Raw genomic sequence first — 26,536 nt, 5'->3', positions numbered from 1 at the left:
GTAGCTCCCCAATTTCCCCCACGATGTTGGGCCTCCCCGATGGCGCAGTGGTACTGCCGTCGCCTTGTAATCAAGGGGTCACGGGTTCGATACACAGTGGTTCGGATCCCACTTTAAGCTGTATGTCCAGTCCCGATTAGCCTTACTGTGCATAAAGTGGACTTAAAACACCAACTCAATCAATCCTCACGATCGTGGGTGCCACATACAGGCCGAAATCTCAAGTTATTGCGCTTCCCCCAGGAGACCCGAACCTACGCGCGTCATGACAAATCCCCTTGTCAGCCCTTGGCCCTCAGCGGGCTGTTGAACCACAGAGATAATTTTTTAAGCTGTAAATTTGGTTCCTTTGAAATGATTGTGTCAGTTGATGCAATTTAATGATTTTTGCGCGATATTATTAACTAGAAGTGTAAGTAATTTTTGTTCCAAATAATGTTTTTTGTTTCAGTTAGTGTTTTAAGTCCAATTTATGCACAGTAAGGCTAATCGGGACTGGACGTACGGTTTAAAGTGGGATTCGAACCACTATGTGCCTCCACCGGATATCGAACCCGGGACCTCCCAAATAATGTGTGTACGTGTGCAAGAACGCCCGCAATTCTTTTTTCTCAGCTGGCAGAGTAAGATTTCATTTCTTGCCCTTGAGTCATAGAAACTATTTATTATTATTATATAGTTGTTACTATTATATTAATTATTATTATCATTAATTCATTATCATCATCATCATTACAACCACTTTACAAATCATAAGATTCAAATTGAAATTTAAATACTTGGGCGTTACATACAAGTTTACACTCAAGTTTACTACTGAGATCGAAACTGAATTCGCCTTGCTTCCTTTCCATAAACATCTATCACTTGTTGATGAACAGTTCTTTATGTACTTTTTCACAATGGCACAGATATCAAACAGAGACCATTTCATCTACTGTCCTTCATGGTATCTCTGATCCCTGTTTTTACATGCCCAATGCGAAGGGTACTGTAAAAAGAATGCAATAATTCAAAATGACGTGGTGTGAATTAACAAAGTCATATCCCGACTTCTTGAAATTATTTCCCGACTTTTCGTAATTCCGAACAGCCGGGAAATTCCAAAGGATCTTATTTAAAGGAGGTTAATTCTTGATATTTTCAGCGCCATAAGTGTCTGACATTTCTTGAAATTAACAGTTTTTATTCCAAAAGTGTAAGTGTACAATTCGAGATTTTAATGCATCGGGAAATTTCGAAAATTTCCCAACCTGGTAGAGTAATGGATATTTTTTTTCAGTTCCGAATATCAGGATTATTAATATTTTCTTCCCAATCCTGCCCCGCACACCACGGCAGTCAAAATGAATGTCTATCTCTTGTGAAAATATTTGTTATTTTGTTGTAGCTACATGGCAGTTAATTGCTGTAACTAACAGCCTGTAAATCTCAGAAAACAATATTATTTAATGAATAAAATAAATTAAATTTAAATTAATAAAATATCGCTACAATTTCACACTTCGAATTACATGAACTTTTTCAGATATCTCGTAGGGGAGGGGCAAGTGCCCTCCCTGCGTCCTTGTGTGTGTGTGTGAGAGAGAGAGGGGGGAAAGAGGGGATTCTGTGCAAGGAGCGCCAAAATCTATTCTCGCCTCTGGCGCAGAAATCTGCAGCTACGGCTGGCACGGACTCGAACCGGAATCAACCCCAACGAGATCTTGAATTCATCGCTCGTCGTTCGGCCCTCATCCGCATCTTTTCCGGGTTCCCGGATATATATTCTTGGAGTTTTGTTACTACAAATGCGTTGAAGCGGGAGGGAAGACTTCCAACGTAGAGCCATGACCTAGGACGAACGCTACGAAATTGAATTTCTGCCATATGGTCGGAAAACTAAAAATAGACTTCGCCTGAAAAATAAAAAAAAAATAAGTGAAATGAGCATTTGTAATTTTGTAAGTCTATATTTTTGGTACTTTTCCTTTCGTGGCTATCAATTTGGCGGTTTTTAAAAACATCAAATTAGTGAAGCAACAATTTCTCAATAAGTTAGAGCAATAAACTGACAATTAATTGCCTTGTAAGGTGAATACCTAAATTTGTAAGCAACTGCGTTTCGGTGTAAAAATAAAATCCTCCCGCATTAGCGCTCTGTTTACATTGCAAAGCGCTTGCCGTGCGTGCTTTCAGATGACATCGATATCTTTTCGCTACTTGGAGATTCAAATGTTATCCGCCTCAAACGTAATCAAGATCATCATTCAAGAAAGCACGTGCTCCGTTAATCGACGAAACCTCGCGGCCAAGAGGGTGGATCTTAGTTTGCCATATATGGATAAGTTTACCTAATTTGGCAACAGGCACTTCTATATATGGCTTTTGGTACATCCTTTTTTTCATCCTTTGTATCCATCCGCGAGACTACAGCCGCAAAGTTACAACTACAGAGGTGCACTAAGGTTATTTTTAAAGTCACATTGCAGTGTTAAGTATTTTAAATAACATTTTGTATCATGTGTATGACAATATAGGATTGTTTTATGAACAACGGCGTGTAACTACATTTCTTTAACGCATTCGCGATGTTGTTTGGTTCGTAGGTCAAATTACGAGAAATAGTAGTGGTAGTGTGCTTATAGCATGTGTGAGTGTTCGTGTTTATGTTGCTACATTTTGTTTTTCTTGGTATATTATGTTGTGAATGATGTTTAGTTGCGTGTGATGGAGTTACCCCCCGGAACGGGAAGAGACTCCCGTTTTAATATGAATTTTAACATGCCTATATTAAATAGTGAAACTTCAGATATGTTTAATAATGCGAACCCAGGTAGGTCAACTGCAACTACACTTGGGACTACAAGTCTTTCAAGATCATCAATAGGTGCGTGTGGAACCAATATTCCATGCGGCATAAAAAGAACCGCATCCGTTGAGGAACTTGAACATGATTTACCCAGATCAAGACTGACATCGCAGAGTGGGATGGGCATCGCGGGCGAATGCTCATCTGACGGTGCGGGAGATTTTCATCAAACGCAACCGAAAAAGACTCTTCCCCCAAATGGAAAAAAGACAAAAGGACGTGTTAAAATAAAAATGGAATTTATAGATAATAAATTGAGAAGATACACAACATTTTCGAAAAGGAAGACTGGTATAATGAAAAAGGTAATTCTTATATTTTCCTTATATAGAATAGATATAAAGTTAATATAACTTGATTACATAATTTATTTCATGTGTATTTTTCCACTGGGAGAAATGATTCACACATCAAAGTCTTATTTTTAACTGATTCGTTCACTTTTTAAAGTTATTTTGATGACACATCGTTGATTGCAATTTAAATTGCTGGGCAAGTTTAATTTCAACTTATTAGCGTGTTTATGAACTTTATTTCTATAATTTTAAGGAAGATACAACGCTGTGTTCAATAACACATGAAAATAAGTTTACCATGGTATGTACTGTAATTATTTCAGGTCCCATACTTCCCCGTAGCGATAAGCCTATCACAAACAGTATGCTTCTTTTTTCTTCTTGTGAATACAGCTGTTCGTGTGATTATGAGTGCCGTATTTGTCATAAAATCATATTTTTACCTTTATCCTGTATTTTTCCGCATGTTTTGTTCTCCCACTCATAACTAAATCGCCCATAAATAACGAGTTCGTGGCCAGGTGTGACAAGTGTCAACACTTCCTTTGGCAGGAAGAGAGAGAGAGAGTAACAGGTGAAGTTGAATTAGTGGTGCAATTTTTGCTGAGTGAGTACCCACAGAAAATGTTTGGGAGGAAATTTGCATAGAGAGGTACCTAAGTTGATATTTTCGTATGAATTTAATTACCGGTAATGTGCAGGTGTTGAAATTGATGTAATTAGAAACCTAAAAAGTATGGGAATCATTTTTTGGTAAAATTTACGTTTCCCCAAAACGTCTTTTTTCAATTTTACAGGAGAAATTACTTACCGAAATGCGTTTATTTATACTTTAGGAAGGTCTTGGAAGTTTGCTTTCAACTCGTTGAATTTTTTTTGCCGATAAATCATGTAATTTTCGACATTAATGTCGCTCCGATGCATGAAAGCTGTTCCCTTGATGTCCGTCTACTACGTGAACCAAATATTTGCGAGCGTCTCATGACGTAACAACCGGTCAGTGTTTCCAAACGCGCGGTTTTGTAACTGTGTAACAGTTCTAGAACGTAAATAAACACGAGTTACTGTTCATCATTTCTGATTACGAACTTGCGACAACATAACGTGCACAGGATCAGTGGCGTGCTCAATGTGAGGTTGATGGGGGTGATAACCCCCCCCTTTCGCCCAGTATCTCTAAGGCTATTTATGAATGGTTCGTGGGCTATTTATGTATGGTTCGTGGGGCTATCCGTGAATGGTTCGTGGGGCTATCTGTGAATGGTTCATGGGGCTCTTTTTCACTATTGAAACCTTTGCGTGGCCCTACTAACCTATCCACGCGGTAATGGTTCGTGGGGCTATATTTTTAACTATTGAAACCTTTGCGTGGCCCTACTAACCTATCCACGCGCCAATGGTTCGTGGGACTAGCGCCAATGGTTCGTGGGGCTATCTTTTTCACTATTGAAACCTTTGCGTGGCCCTACTAACCTATCCACGCGCCAGTGGTTTGTGGGGCTAGCGCCAATGGTTCGTGGGGCTATATTTTAACTATTGAAACCTTTGCGTGGCCCTACTAACCTATCCACGCGCCAATGGTTCGTGGGGCTAGCGCCAATGGTTCGTGGGGCTAGCGCCAATGGTTCGTGGGGCTATATTTTTAACTATTGAAACCTTTGCGTGGCCCTACTAACCTATCCACGCGCCAATCGTTCGTGGGGCTAGCGCCAATGGTTCGTGCGGCTATCTTTTTCACTATTGAAACCTTTGCGTGGCCCTACTAACCTATCCACGCGCCAATGGTTCGTGGGGCTATATTTTTAACTATTGAAACCTTTGCGTGGCCCTACTAACCTATCCACGCGCCAATGGTTCGTGGGGCTATATTTTTAACTATTGAAACCTTTGCGTGGCCCTACTAACCTATCCACGCGCCAATGGTTCGTGGGGCTAGCGCCAATGGTTCGTGGGGCTAGCGCCAATGGTTCGTGGGGCTATATTTTTAACTATTGAAACCTTTGCGTGGCCCTACTAACCTATCCACGCGCCAATCGTTCGTGGGGCTAGCGCCAATGGTTCGTGCGGTTATCTTTTTCACTATTGAAACCTTTGCGTGGCCCTACTAACCTATCCACGTGCCAATGGTTCGTGGGGCTATATTTTTAACTATTGAAACCTTTGCGTGGCCCTACTAACCTATCCACGCGCCAATGGTTCGTGGGGCTATATTTTTAACTATTGAAACCTTTGCGTGGCCCTACTAACCTATCCACGCGCCAATGGTTCGTGGGACTAGCGCCAATGGTTCGTGGGGCTATCTTTTTCACTATTGAAACCTTTGCGTGGCCCTACTAACCTATCCACGCGCCAATGGTTCGTGGGGCTATATTTTTAACTATTGAAACCTTTGCGTGGCCCTACTAACCTATCCACGCGCCAATGGTTCGTGGGACTAGCGCCAATGGTTCGTGGGGCTATCTTTTTCACTATTGAAACCTTTGCGTGGCCCTACTAACCTATCCACGCGCCAATGGTTTCAGTTGCTTTGTTTTATTTCAATCACTTATCGCACAACACTCTTGCTACCTTGCGTTCTGACGTCAGCAGACTGAAGTTTATTTTTAGGCTAAAGGCCTATGTTGTTATCCATATCATTAAAATTTCAGTAACCAGCAAACGTCTCTAATTCCCTTATTTTCGTATTTTCCACATTCATACTTACGTATTCTCCATACTAGTACCTAGATATTTTGCTATGAAGAAGGTCGCAACACTGCATAACCACTGATCATGGACTACGCTAGTCAAGATTTCTCCGCCATATCGCGTGTAACGCAAGCAAAAGCGAAGAAAATAAAAATACTCCATATTTCGAAAATTGAGATTATTTGCCTGCAAAAAACGAAACGCGAAATAGAAGAATCCTTACGAATGCAGAATATGTAAGTTTCAATGTGAAAAATACGAAAATAAGGGAATTAGAGACGTTTGGTGGTTACCGAAATGTTAATCATTTTTTTTTTAGATAATTGTGACAGTGACATTAATTAAAGTACACTGTATTTAATCTTGAACTTAATTCTTACTGACATTTTCATCTTTGCTCGTTGGGGGTCAAAGTTCACATTTGGATTTCCAATTGTGGTAAATTGTAATTTCAGTATAGATATTAGACTCGCATTAACATGCTGTGTGGAATTTTCAGAACCGCCTGAAAGACCTTACGCATATGAAATAAACATATCAACAGTGTTGCTAATGAATTGTAAACAAATATAATGAGATTCTGGACATTGATAAACACGCATTGATGCAAATCCAAATGGATAGCATCTCAGCTATTGGCACTGACAGGGCTGAATTATTCAGTTGAACCTTTTATTCCAAATAATGGACCAGGCACCATACCTGTAATTTCTCTGTGGAAGCAAGTAATTTTGATCCCTATTTTCAGATCTGGCATGACACTGCATGCATGCTATGTGGGCCTATTTCCTTTCATCTACTCTTCCTGTTATCTGTGATAACATTCTGAACAGTCAGTCAGTCATGTATGGTTTACTTTGACCTATCCAAATCTTTTGGTTCTGTGAATCATCATTCCCTTCTACATAAGTTAGCTGATAGATTGATTGATTTGCTTCATTTTACTTTGCATTTTGTGCCACTTTTGGCTCATTTGCGAAGATCGGGATGAGTGATGATATGATGAAATTGATGAATGGACACTCACAAACATCCATTCCCAGGCCAGAATTCGAACTTGGGACCCCTGGCATCATAGCACAATGTGCTTACCACTCTGCCACGGGTTAGCTGATAGATTTATAGTTGCCAGTGACATTCTAAGACTGGTGCAGGATTATCTTAAAAAACAGGCAATAATGTGACATACTCCTGGAACATGTTCTCAATGCCTTCCTCTAATTTCTGGTGCCTGATATTTCTGATAAACTAAAAGAATCTAGCTTCATTATGGTGGCTGCTGTCCCTAGAGAATACATCTGTTACTTGCCACAGGGAAAGCTTAAAGAATTATTTAATTTTGCAATGGTCCAATGTGAATGAAATCACACTTTTTTTTTTCTTCCAGTTGCTGTCTTCAAAATTTTGATCTCTCTTCTTATTTAAGAATTGACTTGAGTAATCCAGCATTCTGATGTTAATCTGATTGATTGATTTGGTTTATTTTACTTAACTTTTCTGCCAATTTTAGCCAAGAGTGCCCGTCCCCCCAAGGTCAATGGCACGTCACCTCCCTCCTCCGGATCACATCATGCGTCCTCCCCGAATCATGTCATAATCACCATGAAGTAGGCCTACTAAAAGTAACTTTTTATAAGCTTTACTGAACCCTATACTTGATCTGCCTCTCCCTTAAACAGGGGTTCCTATCCTCACCAAGATCTGCGATGCATTAGCCCTCCCCCCACCGTAAATAGTTTTTATGTATATGTAATAATTTATTTTTATTTAAATACAATAGCCGGTAAAAATTTACTATACATCGGACACCTGTAACTTCTCCGTTTCGTCAATTTTTGACATTCATACTTGCCTATATGCTTCGCGAAACATTCTTTAAGGTGTATTCACATTTTTTCTTGACTGTAATGTCAGTTTTTCACATTACGAGCACTTTTTTATTTCTGTTGTCTCGCTTGCGTATCACACAGTATGGTGCATACACCTTCCTAGATAATCGCGCATCGTTATTGTCTTTTGTCGATTGCAGTGTTTCAACCTTCGGAACCCAAGAAATACCCGTGAACGAAGCTGATGTAATTTTTTTTAACTATGTTTACCTAATCTTACGGAAATGGTTTGTGGGGGTTACGCCAATGGTTTGTGGGGCTAACAAGGTATTAGCATAATTTCCAATCCAGCCACAAAATTAGGTATTTTTCGGTGAATAAGGTTGAAATACTGCATTCATACTCCAAATCGACAAAACACTGCCACATCGCACGATGAACCAGTACGCTATCGCCATATTGCGTGTTGCATGTTAAAGAACCAAGAAAACTAAGAAAGAAATAGACATTACCAGTGCTTGAAAAATTGTCTTCAAAGCTAGGCGCCAGCTCTGAAAATCAGCCGCCAGGAAACCACCTACTAGCAATTGTGCATACTACAGTATGTTTCAAAAGTCGCGCAATCCAAACTTTGAAAATGTATATCATGAAAGTCGTAAGAGTTATTTACACCAGGTTTTCTGCACAAAACTAATACTGTAGGCTATCACTGGGTTCATCAATTTATGTTAGCATTTATCTAAATAAAATCAATTACATTATTTTAAAAAAAACTTTGTTAATTTTCTGAAAACATCTGAGAACTGATTTTCAACAATAAATACCAACTCTTAAACAGTTTGTGGGATCATTTGTTGGTGTTTGACTGGTTGTAAAACAGTTGCTTTGTGAGGTACAGCAGAAGCAGGACATTTTTATTGGAAAACCTCTTGCACATGTGTGTAAGAATGAGTAGTGAAATACTCTTCAAAAATGCACGTGCACTGCTCCAATGAATACGCTATGCTGAATCACCCAGGCACTGTAGTGGCGAAGCGTGAGCGAAGAGAATTCAATGTAACCAGGCTTAACCTAGGATTCTCTCAAAGAGTCCAATTTCGGAACCAAATCTTGATTTAAAGGTAAAAAAAAAAAGGTAAAGTGTTCCCCTGTGCATAGCACCACGCCATGAAGGCATATAGGGGGTGTGGGGGTAACTCCCCACACTTTCTTGATCCGGTCGTGAGTGGGGTGATGTGATCAGCATCATGCCCCTGACCACCTTTACCCCCCAGGGTTTCCACCAGGTACCCATGTTATTCGACGCTGGGTGGGCGCCGGGGCCGCTTCCATCGTTAGAAAAGTTCCCGGATTTGAACCGGCCGGGGATCGAACCCGGGACCTTGAGCATGGTAGTCAGACGCGTTACCGACTGAGCCACCGTGGCCACGATTTTTAAAGTAAATGTATAGTCAATATTTACACACATCTTGCATGTGACCGTTGGCAATCTTTCAACCTGCTAGTGTTGCCATATATGGAGATATGTCCCAAAAATGGCACTTTTCAATCAACCCAGTCAAAAATTCATCACATGTTGCACATGACCAATGTTTATTTATTTCTTCAGAGTTTCAGATACAGTCTTATTTGTCCATTTTACACTGAAACAACATAAAGTAGAAACACAAGATGACAAAAGATAAAAACAATAACAAGATGGAATAGACTTTGGGAGGTCCCTGGACTAAGGATAAGATCTACGTTAGGAATAAGAAAAATATTAAATTAGGCACCTGGAATGTTCTGAGCCTTTACCGGCCTGGGGCATTTCAGTGTACAGTTAATGAGATAGTCAAGTATAAATTAGATGTAGTAGCTGTCCAGGAAGTTAGGTGGCCAGGAGAAGGGAATTGTAAAACTAAAAATTATACTTTTTTCTATGGTGGTACTGAAAATCATAATTTTGGAACAGGCTTTTTCATAAATAATAGAATTATCTCGGCTCTTAAAACAATAGAATTTATTAATGATAGGATATCATATGCAGTTTTACAGGGTAGGTGGTGTAAAATTATTTTAATAAACATACATGCACCAACGGAAGATAAAGATGATAATACTAAAGATGATTTTTATACAGAGTTAGAACAGGTCTTTGATAAATTTTCTCAGTATGATATGAAAATTCTGTTAGGTGACTGTAATGCACAGATTGGGAAAGAAGAGACATTTAAACCCACGATTGGTAAAGAAAGTCTTCATGAATTAAGTAATGATAATGGTATAAGATTGATTACTTTTGCAACCTCAAAGAATTTAATTGTGAAAAGTACCACTTTTAAACATAAAGATATCCATAAATATACCTGGTCTTCTCCAGATGGTAAAACTCATAATCAGATAGATCATATTCTCATTGATAAGAGAAGGCATACTAGTATAATTGACGTTCGTACACATAGAGGTGCTGACTGTGCCAGTGACCATTATTTAGTAATTGCTAAATTAAGAGAAAGACTCTCAGTGATAAATCATAAGCAACAAAATCTAAAAGTTCTAAAATTTGATACAGGAAAGTTTACTGATGAAAGAATTAAGAAAGATTACCAAATTAAACTGTCAAATAGATTTGATGTTTTGCAAGATTTAAATGATGATGAAAATATAAATGAAACAGACGTAAATAAGAATTGGGAGCACATACGTAATGCAATAGAATCAGCAGCTAAAGAAAGTATAGGATACCATAAACCGAGAAAAAGTAAGCCATGGTTTGATAATGAATGTCATAATCTAATAGAAATAAGAAATCAGGCTAGACTTAGGTGGTTAAATAACTCGGATGATACAAATCTAAACAATTATAATAGAATAAAGCGAGAAGTTAACCGCACGTTTAGAAGTAAAAAAAGAGATTACTTGAAAAGCAAAATTAACGAAATTGAAACAAACAGCAAAAATAAAAATATCAGAGATTTATATAAAGGTGTAAATGAGTTTAGAAAGGGGTGGCAACCTAAAGTAAACTTGATAAAAGATAAAGACGGTGATTTTCTAGCTGACCCAAGCGATATTCTAAATAGATGGAAGAACTACTTTAATGACCTTTTAAATGTCCATGTAGGAGATAAATCAGAAGTGAATGAAGTACACACAGCAGAACCTTTAGTCCCAGAACCTAACTTGACTGAAGTTAAAGATGCTATTAAAAGGCTAAAGAATAACAAAGCACCTGGCATTGATTTAATACCAGCTGAGTTAATTAAATATGGTGGAAATTCATTAATTTGTCAAATTCATAAATTAATTTGTTTAATATGGAATAAAGAAGAAATCCCTCAACAGTGGAAAGAATCCATAATTGTTCCTGTGTTTAAAAAAGGTAATAAAATGAACTGCAATAATTACCGTGGAATTTCTCTACTCTCAACAACATATAAAATATTATCTAACATTCTTTTAACAAGACTAACCCCATATGCTAATGAAATTATAGGTGATTATCAATGTGGATTTAAACGCAACAGATCAACTACAGATCAAATTTTTCACATCAGACAGACACTTGAAAAAAAGTGGGAATATAATCAAAATGTCCATCAGCTATTCATTGATTTCAAAAAAGCATATGATTCGGTCAAAAGAGATAAATTATATAATATATTAGTAGAGTTTGGAATACCTAAGAAGCTTGTTAGTATGATAAAAATATGCACCAGTGAAACAGAAAGTAAAATTCGTGTGGGTATTAATATGTCTGACAAATTTACAATTCATGATGGGTTAAAACAAGGAGATGCATTATCTCCATTGCTCTTTAATTTTGCCTTAGAATATGCTGTAAGGAAGGTAAAAGAAACTAAAGAAGGACTAAAATTAAATGGTGTGACTCAGTTGTTAGCATATGCAGATGATGTAGACTTACTGGGGGATGATGTGAATACAATTAAGAATAATGCTAAAATATTTTTCAAAACTGCTAAAGAGATAGGTTTGGAAGTTAACAAAGAGAAAACTAAATATATGCTTACAGGCCGAAACCAAGTGTTAGGTAATAATCAAAATCTAATTATTGATAACAACTCGTTTGAAACAGTTTCCAAATTCAAATACTTAGGAGTAATATTAACAAATGAAAATTATATTAAAGAGGAAATAAAAAGTAGGCTTAATTCAGGAAATGCATGTTACTTCTCTCTTCATAAACTTTTGTCTTCTCGTTTAATATCTAAGAATCTAAAAGTTAAAATATACAAAACCGTAATTTTGCCTGTAGTATTATATGGGTGTGAAACTTGGTCCCTTACATTGAAAGAGGAACATAAATTGAGAGTATTTGAAAATAGGATCCTTAGGAAAATATTTGGACCTAAAAGGGATGAGGAGACAGGTGAGTGGAGAAGGTTACATAATTTAGAACTACATAATTTGTATTCATGTCCAGACATTATTAGAATAATTAAATCAAGAAGACTTAGGTGGGCAGGCCATGTGGCACGAATGGGAGAGGAAAGAGGAGTTTTCAGGATTCTTGTTGGGAAACCTGATGGTAAGAGACCTGTAGGAAGGCCAAGACGAAGATGGAGGGACAACGTCGAGATGGACCTAAGGGAAATCGGTAGGGATGGAAAAGAGTATATAGATCTTGCTCAAGATAGGGACAGATGGAAGGCCTGTGTTGCTGCAGCCATGAACCTTCGGGTTTAAGAAGGCTAGAGAGTTAGTAGTTAGTTAGATGGAATAGATTGTCGCAAATGACAGACTGACATGGCACCAGTAATCAAATGTCTAATTATAACCCTTCGATAATATCTTACATATGTTTCTTACTCGGAAGTTCATTTCTGGAAAAAATTGAATGCTGCTTTCCGCCAGTTATTAATTTATATATTTTCTGTACGGAGTGAACTGATAATTTTAAGCATTGAAAAATATCTCAATGGATGAGGCTTTATAATGCAGAAAACCCGCTGTAAATATCTCTTACGGTTTTCATGATATACATTTCCAAATTTTGGTTTGTGCAAGTTTTGAAACACTCTGTGTAAGAAGTTGAGCATTACGGTATTCAAAACATCGCTAAATCATATTTAGAATTATCAAAATTTCGTACATATTACAGCAAAAGATCACAGTCGCCATTCTGAAATTTTTAGTCACCATGGTGACCGGGATTTTCGAGCCCTGGACATTACATAAATTTCCGCTATCATACATTCCCACATCACACAAAACACCTACCAGATGTTAGACAATGCTACAGGAACTTATTATTGTAAGTAGTTTCTTCTGTAGAAATGAAGAATCTGTCTGATGCATAGTGAACTAGTACCAAATAGCTCTGTCCATATTTTTTTAATTGTTGAAATTTTCGAAATAACAGGTAGCAATCTCAAATGTAATAAATTGAATTATGTAAATATGCACTTAAACAGTGTTTGTGGGTGAAGAATAATATCATAAAGACTCAAAAATTTTCGTATTGTTACGCAACCTGAGACATAAGATTTAATCTGGGCAAACCAAATAACCGGCTGCAGTTGTCTTTTAACCAAAATTGACTTCTTCGTGTGTTTCGAAAGACTTATACAGAACCCTAGAGCTAGGATTCGTAAGGATGGGAGGAGAATATAATAAGGTGCATTCTTCAAAGAACTTGCTCCCTCTGCTTTGGGCAGTTATAATTAATAATATAATATAATAATTAATAAGAAATTCACAGCAATAATTACATGGATTTAATCTGAAGTGCAAATTTCATTACCTATTTCCTATGCGCCGAACATGTATCACTCGTTCATTTTGTCACTTTTTACATTGGTACTTACCTATTGTGCATTGCAAAACATTCTTTTCGGTGTTATTTTGCTTTTTTCACGAAAATAACTTCCAATTTCTGACATTAGCAGTTAATATTGTTCTTTGTTTTTTCGCTTTCGTTTCGCTCCCGTAGCACCATATGGTCGCACACTTGACTATGCATAGCCCCAAAAACCATTCACGGTAAGGTTAGGTTAGGCAAACTTAGTTAAAATTTGGGGTTATAACCGGAAAATACCCCTAACATCATTCCTGCATAGCCCCCCAAACTATTCACGGTTAGGTTAGGCATACATAGTTAAAAACAGTGACAGGAGATTACGTCATTAAACGTGTGCAACATCCGGTTCTTTTAGAGAAAGCAAATGGAAGCAATGTCAATTGGGCGTCGGAGAGATATTTCTCTTAAAAATATACATGAATTCCCGGTCAAAAAGATTCAACGATGAAATAAAACACTTCCACGAACCTTCAAAATGCTACAGAAACTCATTTCGATAAGTAGTTTCTTCTGTAAAATTGAAGAAATCCGTTCGGCGGATACAAAATAGTTACCAATACCCAAATTTCACTTGCTAAATTAAAATTGCCCTGCTACAATAAGTTAGAAATGTGAATTTGACATTATTTACTTTTTCTGTTTTATTGGGTAATGTGCAAGGCATTACCATGAAATGCACTTAGTACAACTATTTACATACAGTGAATCAATAATATTGCTAATAGAACTACATCATCAAAATGATCCACCTGCTTTAAATTAAGTAGTATACCAACACTAAACATATTTTAAGGAATACTCTTATTTACCTTTTGTGGGTCAAGTGAGCAAATATACTTTGATGTGCCAGAGACCAGGTTCTGTTGAAATAAAGGTCTAAAATGACAAACCTTCAATTAGCATTAAATCTTTTTTGCAAACAATTGAGATTCTATAAAACTATGAAATGTACCGTCCAGTTACTAAATTAAATACACAGGACAAAATAAGTAATATTCCAAATGTTAAACATTTCTATGCTGCATGTGTGACCATAAAATTGGAAAAATGAGGTTTTTGTTGTTGTTTTTTGTTTTAACTCCACTTTATGCACAGAAGAGCTAATTGGGACTGGACCCATGGTTTAAAATAAGTAGAACCACTATTTGCCTCCAGCAGATATTGAACCCGTAACCTTTTGATTACAATGTGATGACGTTACTATTGCGGCATTTGGCAATTGGCAAAATTAGTTTCTTTCAGAAATAAAATAATCGAGGATTGAAAATCTTTATCATATTTTACAGCACTCTTACAAACGTTACGCTAATGGGTATCAATGGTCATTGAATCAAACTGCCCATCACTTTTCATCAACATTTTCAGGAATAGCTGTTTTATCCACTCTTTGCCAATATGCCCATCTTATTGCACCAACTGTTCAGTTATTGCACAACTATCACAGCTTAATAGAAGTCAGAAACACACAAATAAACAAAAAGGGCACTGAACGGCAAACTGGATTTTCAGTAAAAACTATTTACTCCGATAATCACACACGGACTCTGAGACCGGGGCCATCAACGAGTGGCTCGAAGATCTGAGTAAAAATAAGTCATGATGTAAAAGAGGAAGATTAGAAACTCACCTAGACAGAGGGAAGAAAGTTGGGTGGAAATCCACTTGTGGGCACACTTGTCTCTAAATACTTCCTTTTCTTCATCTAATGGATTAAATATGATACACCTAAGGTGTAAAAGTTTTTATATTTATTTTAGAAAAATTCTAAATGTTGATTTTCTATCCAGAAGAAAAATCCCCCAAAATTTTAATGGTGCAGTCTGCGCCATAATCCCCCTCCATGCTTTTGGCAAGTCTGGGGGATGAGGATAATGAAATTGATGAAGGAACACTCACAAAGAACATCCATGTCCATGCTGGGACCCGTGCCATCTTAGCCTACTGTGCTAACTGCGTCCCCATGGAGGTCGTCTGATGCTTATCTGGATAGTCTACTAACACTAACACTATCACACTAACAGAATAAACCAAATCAAAAAGAAGTTGCATGAAAACTAAAGGAAAAGAGAAATACAGACAAAGATGAAAATCTGTTGAAAATAAATTTGTGTGCATTCCATTCCACAAGGGATTTTCACATAAAATTGCAAAATTTTTTAGAAGATTTCATTTCAAAATTGTTTTTAGATCACCAAGAAGTTTGGAATGTACATTTAATGAATTCAAAATAAGAAACTCTCTACCAGATGTGAAAACCACAGGAATATATAATATAAGTTGTTCATGTTCAAAGGATTATTTAGGACAAACAGAACTTTCTTTACATTGTTCAAACAAAAAGATACATGTTCATTGAACATTCTTGCAGCTGAGATACAAAACAACTTTTTTTCTCTTTTTAAACATAGTTATCCTCATATTTTATTTTCAAGGCATTCGCTCTGAAAGATGTGTGTGCTTGGAATGCTGTGCTTTTCTCCATGCTGCATGGGAATAATAATTCAAATTATAATAATAATAATAATAATAATTATTAGTACTAGTAGTACTTCTTTGACTGTGATAAATTGGCAATTTTATTTTTTTCCACAGCATATTTCATAACATTTCAAAACTTCAAAGGGGGGAGGGTTAAACCCCGTAACCCCCCCTTGCGTACTTCACTGAAACCCAAGAACAGGTTTGTCAGCTCACATCCCCGAAGTGAAGCATTTGATTAAAAAGAGAAGGGTTTTAAAAAGATTGATGGGAAACAGAGTTGAATGTCTGGGAAGCTTCGTTCATTGCAGAAGAACACTGGAATAAATTAAATAATGAAAATGGCAACATAGATCCAGTATGGAGTTCTCTTTTTCACAAATGGAGTAAGCCACCATCTTTAAAATTTAATGTAACAGAAAACATCAAGAAACTTTGTGAAAACAATGATGACTTTGAATTACCTGATGATATTTGGGATTCATAATTTTAAATAAAAAATAATGTGATCAAATGTTTTTATCTGAAATAAAAATAAAACAGACTGCTTCTTTCCTTAGTTAGGTTGCTATATTACAACAATGTAACATTGACAACATCCATTATATAAGGGATTATTTTTGTTTAAAAAATTGCTAACCATTGTTATAACTGTATCTGTAGTCAAAATAAAAATAAATGTCTGATGAAGGGAGCGTGAGTTCTCCTGAAACATCACAACGAAAAACTGTTTTCTTATGCTTGTAATAACCGTAAACTACAAGAAAATAATTCTACAATGCAAGCATGCGTACATACAAGAAAAACTAAAATCTGGAAGATGAAGAAATGCACAATAGGCACAAGACATTGCACAGTGGTTCGGATCCATAATTTTCCATACCTAGATGAGCGACGTTGAAGCAGCGCTTCTAGGTTGCATGTAGATTTGTATTTGTTTGTTTAGTGTACACCAACAGAAGAAGAAAAAATCTCTTGACGGTGGATTAGATGTTTATGGTATTTGCACCATAACTTTAACAATAATTCCTTGGAATTATTTTCCCTGTGGAGAAACAATATAATAAAACTGGCTGAAGAATTGAAAAACTCATTTTTAGAAAATTACCTTTCTCACAAATATAACCACGAATTTGTGTAATATAATATAGAGATAATATAAATAAATAACTCGAACTTGAATATTTTATAGCATTCGTCTAGCAGAGAATAGTTTTACTGTGGATGTATCTTGTATTGTTAGTATTATAATCGAAAAGCTGGCCTCTGTGGTGGAGTGGTTTACGCATCGTGCTCCGATGGCAGGGGTCCCAGGTTCGAATCCCAGCCTGGGTATGGATATTTGTGAGTGTTCATTCATCAATTTCATCATATCATCACTCATCCCCATCTTTGCAAATTAGCCAAAAGTGACACAAAAAGCAAAGTAAAATAAAGCAAATCAATCAATCAATCATTATAATCGAAAAACCTTCAATTACAAGCCAGCATATTTGAAACCATGAACACAATAAAATTGCTTTTCAAGAAATTGAAACTGACATTGTGTTGAATTACATTCAGTTGGGTATGGTATAAGCCCTTATGATGATGATAATAATAATAATCAAATTAGCAAGGTGGCTGTTATTGACCAGTAAGACTTCCACTAAAACTATGGCATGCCACTGGAAATGCCTCAATAAATGGCTCAGTACGGTAACAGCATTGATCATCGTCGGTATATAGGATCTCACCAGCAGGAAATTATTGTTACAAGAATGATAGAGTTTCTGGAATTACAATTATTTTCGTGATAGTATTGTTCACAAATTTTAAAATTACAATACGTTTAGAACAGCCAGGTTTACACGACAGTTTTCTCAATAATTTTATCATATTGCAAAAAGTATGTACGAGTTATTGACTTTCCTACAGAAACGACAATTTTCTTTAGTTAATACGTATACATAGTTTTCAAATTTATGTATTTCTCCTACTTTTGTGTCACTTTTCTGTAACTTTTGCTAATCATGACATCATCATCCCTTCCAGGGGCAGGAATCCCCTGGCTGGGTCGGCATAGAAGTCAAGCCTCTCCATTTTTTCCTGGTCTATCACCACTCCCCTCTTTCCACGGTGTTCCAATCTTGTCCTCTTCTAACACTCTCTGCTATCTGCTCTTTCCATCGACATCTTGGTCTCCCCCTTGGCCTTATTCCCACTCTTGGTGCATTCTAAGCTCTTACTGGTAGTCTTTCTGCATCCGACCTCTTCATGTGTCTTAACCATCTCATCTGTTCCTTATCTATTCTGTCCTGAAGCTTCACCACCCCAATTGTCTGTCGGATCTCCTCATTCCTTATTCTATCCCTTCTAGTCTTTTCCAATATACTCCTTAAAAAAATTATCTCCACTGCCTGCATCTTTATTTTATCTCTCTCTGTCATTGTCTAAGTCTCTGCTCCTTATGTAATTATTGGCACATAGTATGTGTTTCATAGGTACATCCCTGTTCCATATTAATCTTTGAACGCTTTGATATAGTCCACCACCCATTTGTCCTCTTCTGTTTACCTCCTCATCTATTCTTCCCCTTCTCGCAATCATGACATTAAGGATGAATGGTTTATTTAAATATTCTCTTATCTATAGTCACTTTCTGCCATTTTCAGCTAATTGTGAGAACGAGGAAGAATGATGAATGATGAGTACAGGGAATGGAGGAGCAGGAGGATCCCATCCTCCCAACTTGGCGTCTCTCCTAGTTTTTGTTTTGATTCCATTTTATGCATAGATAAGCTGATCGAGACTTGATGCTAACCACTATGTGCCTCCGCTGGGAATCAAACCTGGGGCCCTTTTGTAGTCAAAGGGCTTCAGGTACTTTTCATTCAAAATGCTGTGTTCATATCAGTCTATAAAAAATGAAATATTTACGTATTCTCAAGAAAAATATGTTGATGTGAACATAAATACGTACGTAATCCTACCAAATTTGATTTGTGTATAGTTGTAATCATTAATTTGGGTAACACCCTAATTGCAATATTCATATATCAAATTTGAATTGATATGCCACTTGCATAGGTATGGTATTCTCAAAAACTAGTAAAAATAAGTAATTGAAGTAACACTGCTATCAAAATTATTGAATGACGGAATCATGATAATAAATAACAGGATCTATTTACCAGTAGTAGGAGATTTTTTAATACCCATATGGTTGTTTTTATTTTTTTTATGCAGAAGTAGCGCAAAAAGTAGCGAGTAGCGAACAGGAATAGTGTAGCGAGCTACTTTTTGGTAAATGTAGCTGTAGCGAAGCTACATTATGGAAGAGTAGCTGTAGCTGTAGCGAAGCTACTTTTAAAATGTAGCGTTCTGATCACTGGTTATATATATAGTGCAAATTTCATTTTGTTATTTATATGGAGTAGGACCACTTTTGTGGAATGCTCCTGTAGTGCTATACCACGTGATATATATAAAAATTGACAAGATGCTTGAGCTTGTTTAGTCCACTTTATAGACAAAAGGCTAACCGGGACTGGACCCGTAGTTTAAAGTGGCAGGGTGACGACAGACCTGGAAAACCGGGAAAAGTCAGGGAATTTGAGGTGTCAAAAAAAGTCAGGGAATTTCGTCTTCATTGACTTTTTTTAAATTTTCAATTAATTTATTTATTTAAAGATATCGTTATGGAACTCTGCACGGGAACAGGAAATCTCGTTCGTAAGATTCGGCCTCAGCTTTTAGGCCCCTTTTATGCACAACACAACCACGGCGCCAGAAACCAGTGATGGCAGGAGAGAGAGAGAGAGAGAGAAATTTCTCTCGCCCTGGCTTCTCGGCTGGAATTTTAAATACGAAATAGGAAAATTGTTATAACTCTGGTACTATGGGAGCAATCTACTTCGGATAACTTTTGTTTTGCAGCTAAAACATCAGCGCAGCGCATGTGTACAATTCAGAACGCCGAACCGAGGAAGGGGTTTGGGGGTCGCGAACCACGAATTTCAATGGGAAAAAACATAATGATCTGGAGTTTGCCCCTCTTCTCCCACTATTTTGGAGAGAAGCCGCGAACTTTAGTATTCTCTGAATGGATATTTCTCAAGAGAATGAAACATGTTTCATGTTCTTGGGTGCCATACAAGTTGAATAATAAGCCAAAATGTGATTTTTACGAAAAATAGGTAATTTGCATTTTTGGAGGAAAATTGTTATAACTCGGAAACTATGGGAGCAATCTACTTCGGATCACTTTTGTTTTTAAGCTAAAACATCATAGCATGCAACCGTGTCCAATTCAGAACGCCGGACCAAGAAAGAGGGGCTTGGGGGCCGACCCCCGAATTTCAATGCAAAACCCACAAAAATCTTGAGTTTGCCCCCTCTTCTCCCGCTATTATGGGGAGAAGGCGCAAACTTTAGTATTCTCTTCAGAGAATGGACGTTTCCAAAGAGAATGAAACATGTTTTATGTTCCTGGGTGCCATACAAGTTGAATAATGAGCCAAAATGTGAAACTCTGTTCGGAAATGTGGCATGGATATGTTGCCGTGAGGGGGGAGGTTGGTCATCAATATGAATTTCCCAGGCTTGCTCCAGACCTGTGTCAGACCGTATGGGAGTAGTAAGGGGACTTGTCAACAGATGGAGGGGATACGAGCGGGTGGGGCCATCCAATAGTTGTCGGACTTCGTAGTAAGGCATTTTGTTGGGCAAACTGAAGGAACATGGAAACAAATAGGTTCCATTGATACATACGATTTTTGTCGAATATCGCCACCCGACAAAGTACCTCACTACAACATGCGACAGAAATTGCATGGACTGCAACATCCAACAAAAATCGCATGCATAAACAAGAAGAGCTTTAGACTGCAAATATGCTGCTCGAATTTTGTTACTCTTCTGGCTCACTTCATGTTATTTAATGTAGCAGTGCTTACGAAGGTTTTCTTTCATCATCCTGACGTATTACTGGTTTCGCACAAGTTAACATATGTTTACAATGACATTGCACTATACTTAGGTAACAAAAATAATCCAACCAAAGGGGATATATATATTGAATAGCCACGAAAAAGTGAAACAAATCTGCATTGTTGAACGTTATAAAAATTGGCAAGTGCATGCTCCAAACCTCAAATTTACTGCAACACTAGTATTGCAATGAAATTAACGCCACTCTCTGTCCTGTCTGTTTAAACTCATGAGAGATGGTCATTAATCTCTCACTGAGTAATGTTAATGTCCAATATTATGAAATAAAATACTACTAATAAATACGTAAATATTTTAATATCAAATTTACTCAAATCATTCAATCATAAAAGCAAATCACTTTGTTCAAGAATTGACTTTTCTCTGCCAGCCCTGCTAAATTTTCACTTTCCATCTACTGATTTATACCGGGATGTTTTCCACCTATTCAAACTTTTTCCGGCGCCCATCCAACATCATATGAAGCTGGTACCTTGAGGAAACTTTGAGGGATAAAGGTAGCCAGGAGCGTTGTGCTTATCACATCACCCCTACTATACACCTTCATGGAAAAGTGCAGGGGAGCACTTTACTTTCACTTCCTCAAAAATCTGTTCCAACATATCAAACTGTCACAAAAATACGTAGACCATGTGACCTACAATTTAAAATAATAGTTTAAAACCACAATGGAGTATTACGTTTCGGTATATTTGGCAGATAAATGTTCTAAAACAAAAACGCGAATTTTGAAAAACGTAACACTAACAAGTCAAAAAAAGATAATGCCAATTTTTGGTGCCATAATATATCGGTATCTGTCACGTGAGATTGATTGATTTTAATTTTTTGGGTGCATCGCCACTTATGGTCATTATGCACCCTTCAGTATATACGGGGAGAATTCCATTATCTAAAATCCTTACTTTAAAATTAAAAAAGAGGTATGGAAAATAACTTTTCTCATTGATAAGAGAAGGCATACTAGTATAATTGACGTTCGTACACATAGAGGTGCTGACTGTGCCAGTGACCATTATTTAGTAATTGCTAAATTAAGAGAAAGACTCTGTGATAAATCATAAGCAACAAAATCTAAAAGTTCTAAAATTTGATACAGGAAAGTTTACTGATGAAAGAATTAAGAAAGATTACCAAATTAAACTGTCAAATAGATTTGATGTTTTGCAGGATTTAAATGTTGATGAAAATATAAATGAAACAGACATAAATAAGAATTGGGAGCACATACGTAATGCAATAGAATCAGCAGCTAAAGAAAGTATAGGATACCATAAACCGAGAAAAAGTAAGCCATGGTTTGATAATGAATGTCATAATCTAATAGAAATAAGAAATCAGGCTAGACTTAGGTGGTTAAATAACTCTGATGATACAAATCTAAACAATTATAATAGAATAAAGCGAGAAGTTAACCGCACGTTTAGAAGTAAAAAAGAGATTACTTGAAAAGCAAAATTAACGAAATTGAAACAAACAGCAAGAATAAAAATATCAGAGATTTATATAAAGGTGTAAATGAGTTTAGAAAGGGGTGGCAACCTGAAGTAAACTTGATAAAAGATAAAGACTGTGATTTTCTAGCCGACCCAAGCGATATTCTAAATAGATGGAAGAACTACTTTAATGACCTTTTAAATGTCCATGTAGGAGATAAATCAGAAGTAAATGAAGTCCACACAGCAGAACCTTTAGTTCCAGAACCTAACTTGACTGAAGTTAAAGATGCTATTAAAAGCCTAAAGAATAACAAAGCACCTGGCATTGATTTAATACCAGCTGAGTTAATTAAATATGGTGGAAATTCATTAATGTGTCAAATTCATAAATTAATTTGTTTAATATGGAATAAAGAAGAAATCCCTCAACAGTGGAAAGAATCCATAATTGTTCCTGTGTTGAAAAAAGGTGATAAAATGAACTGCAATAATTACCGTGGAATTTCTCTACTCTCAACAACATATAAAATATTATCTAACATTCTTTTAACAAGACTAACCCCATATGCTAATGAAATTATAGGTGATTATCAATGTGGATTTAAACGTAACAGATCAACTACAGATCAAATTTTTCACATCAGACACACTTGAGAAAAAGTGGGAATATAATAAAAATGTCCATCAGCTATTCATTGATTTCAAAAAAGTATATGATTCCGTCAAAAGAGATAAATTATATAATATATTAGTAGAGTTTGGAATACCTAAGAAGCTTGTTAGTATGATAAAAATATGCACTAGTGAAACAGAAAGTAAAATTCGTGTGGGTATTAATATGTCTGACAAATTTACAGTTCATGATGGGTTAAAACAAGGAGATGCATTATCTCCATTGCTCTTTAATTTTGCCTTAGAATATGCTGTAAGGAAGGTAAAAGAAACTAAAGAAGGACTAAAATTAAATGGTGTGACTCAGTTGTTAGCATATGCAGATGATGTAGACTTACTGGGGGTGATGTGAATACAATTAAGAATAATGCTAAAATATTTTTCAAAACTGCTAAAGAGATAGGTTTGGAAGTTAACAAAGAGAAAACTAAATATATGCTTACAGGCCGAAACCAAGTGTTAGGTAATAATCAAAATCTAATTATTGATAACAACTCGTTTGAACCAGTTTCCAAATTCAAATACTTAGGAGTAATATTAACAAATGAAAATTATATTAAAGAGGAAATAAAAAGTAGGCTTAATTCAGGAAATGCATGTTACTTCTCTCTTCATAAACTTTTGTCTTCTCGTTTAATATCTAAGAAACTAAAAGTTAAAATATACAAAACAGTAATTTTGCCTGTAGGCTAGTATTATATGGATGTGAAACTTGGTCCCTTACATTGAAAGAGGAACATAAATTGTCAGTATTTGAAAATATGATCCTTAGGAAAATCTTTGGACCTAAAAGGGATGAGGAGACAGGTGAGTGGAGAAGGTTACATAATTTAGAACTACATAATTTGTATTCATGTCCAGATATTATTAGAATAATTAAATCAAGAAGACTTAGATGGGCAGGCCATGTGGCACGAATGGGAGAGGAAAGCGGAGTTTACAGGATTCTTGTTGGGAAACCTGATGGTAAGAGACCTGTAGGAAGGCCACTGCGAAGATGGAGGGACAACGTTGAGATGGACCTAAAGGAAATCGGTAGGGATGGAAAAGAGTATATAGATCTTGCTCAAGATAGGGAAAGTTGGAAGGCCTGTGTTACTGCAGCCATGAACCTTCGGGTTTAAGAAGGCTAGGGAGTTAGTTAGTTAAAATATCTTTCAAGATATCAAACTCTCACGAAGAGGCATAAGCCATGTGAGTTACAATTTGAAACAGTAGTTTAAAAACACCATGAAGGTATAATTTCAGATATTTGCCAGAAAATTCGCTAAAATGAAAATGTTAATTTTGGGAAAAATAACAGTTTAGTAGAAAATAAGAAAATAAACTAATTAAAAAAAAAATGAAGGTCCCTCCCGATAAGGCATAAATATAAAACAAGAATATCAGTTGTAATTTATTGCATTCGTAACAGTGAGTCCTAACCTAATGTTCGGCATAATCACCACCATTGTTCTGGCATTTATCGTAGCATGGCACTAAACTTTGTATGCCCATGGTATATGTGTCTGACAGCAAAGACTGGAACTATCTCTACTGCAGTGTAGCTGTCAAATCCTTGCCCTGCCAGAAACCTCTTCAGTTAAACAAAGAGATGAAAGTCTGTACATTCAAGACCAGGGCTGTACAGGGAGTGGTCCAAGATCTCTCACCTTAAGTGATGCAAAGGGCCCATGTGTACTCAGCTGTATGGGGTTGTGCACGTTCGATTGGCCTTCCGTGAATTGTCCGCACCATCGTCTGACCATACTATCACTCACGACGTCCAGTCTGCACACCTCACACGATTGCTGGTGGCTCTGTGCCAAATTCTGAGCGTTCAATGTAGGCTACATCTACATCACAGTCGGTGGGAGACTGTATGAGAGCTGCAATCTTTAACCTAGAACTGTCCTAAAACTGCTGCATTTCAACTGTACCAGATTACAGTTACATGCCACTTCTTCCTGTCTGCATGTGTGTGTGTCGCTCTCCGACCACTAGTGCTGCGTATAGGCGCCATTGGAGCTTTTTTCAGGATTCCCCTCGTATATGAACTTTCAGAACCTTTTATTATTAGAGTGTTCCTGTTTTAATGTGTGGTTAGCTAAATCAGATACCTATACAATGCAATTCTATAAAATCCTTGCGTTAAATTTCTAATACCTACATAATACCCTTTTCGTCAGCAATAATGGTATATCTGCATGTTGTCAGTTTCACAGTACTTCAGTTGGATATACTGTACTGAAGCAGAAATCCCATTGATAATGTAAGGAAATATGACACTTTATTTTGTTCGATTCAATTGTTTCACTTATATGCAAGAGTTAAGTTGTTTGCTTTACAGAGAAGAGAGAAGTAGCATTATGCATTGAAAAATGAGGCCGCACTCATATTTCTTGCAAGCAGAGGGTTCCAAACCTCAATGGAAATATCAACATATAATACCGAGAATGTATAAGGAGACTGATAAATTACAAAATGTATTTCTTAATCATTCACTCTTCACTCTTATCTCATTTAGTCGTAAAAAAAAAAAAAAAAGGTAAAGTGCTCCCCTGTGCTTAGCACCACGCCATGAAGGCGTATAGGGGGTGTGGGGGTAACGCCCCACACTTTCTTGATCCGGTCGTAAGTGGGGGGTGATGTGATCAGCATCACGCCCCTGACCGCCTTTACCCCCCAGGAACAATACAAATAGTGTGGATGGCTCTTTAGACACATCTATCTAAATGTTTATATACTTTTGGAAATATATTACGTTCGATTTTCCCAAAATACGCAGACACTGCGAAAGTTCCCCCATTGGGGCAAACTAAAATTGCTCGGCTGGTGTCTTATGACCAACATAAGACTGACTTTACAGTTTAAATTGAAACCGAATTATCTGCAAATAATTTACCTGAGAGTTACATGACATTTTCAATGCATTTTTGTGTGATTAAAATGGGGAAAATATAATTTCTACTAATAGTGATGGAATGTGAAAAGTTTCTATAATGTCATAGTTAGTAAAAATTCTAATAATTTCTGTTGTTACAGTTATGGAAGTATTGAGTTTTTGAAAAAAAGAAAGAAGCAACTGAAAAATTTGAAAGGAAGGTCAGTCTTGTACTTTTCTGAAGCAGATTTATATATCTTATCTTCCAATCGCCTACTTCTTTAGAAAAGTGTACCCCCTAGAGAAAAGCATTAGCCAGCAGCCTGATTTCCTGAAACTAAATTTAATCTTATTCCAGCATTTCACACACGTTATAAACAATTTTCAATTAAATTAAAATTCATATAAAAAGGTTTCCAAGAGCACAGAACAAGTGAACCAATTAGAAGTACAATGCAGTAGAATAGTTACAGTGAGTTGAATTCTTTTTGAAAGGAAGAAAGTGTTTGAAAACAATATAAACTTTTTTGTGTTTAGCTATTAGAAGATATGTCCTTTTTAAAGCAGCACCTTGTGTAGGTCAGTTTATTTTAGGGGGTACAAGGGGTACAACCTGCATTACAGA

General features: G+C 36.7%; 1 protein-coding gene across 1 annotated transcript in view; it reads left to right on the top strand.

Moving 5' to 3' along the window:
* Window positions 1–2,456: 2,456 nt before the first annotated feature.
* Window positions 2,457–26,536, top strand: part of bs (serum response factor blistered) — a 136,148-nt gene continuing 112,068 nt past the window's right edge. Inside the window, exon 1 of the mRNA XM_083118750.1 lies at window positions 2,457–3,156. Coding sequence (XP_082974876.1) covers window positions 2,710–3,156 — 447 coding nt within the window. The 5' untranslated portion in view covers window positions 2,457–2,709. The remainder of the gene's footprint in view (window positions 3,157–26,536) is intronic.

This window comes from Lepisma saccharinum, chromosome 3, assembly GCF_977018435.1.
Source record: "Lepisma saccharinum chromosome 3, izLepSacc3.1, whole genome shotgun sequence".
Taxonomy (NCBI): Eukaryota; Metazoa; Arthropoda; class Insecta; order Zygentoma; family Lepismatidae; genus Lepisma; species Lepisma saccharinum.
Note: the sequence above shows the minus strand (reverse complement) of the source record. Positions and strands in the feature narration are given on the sequence as shown.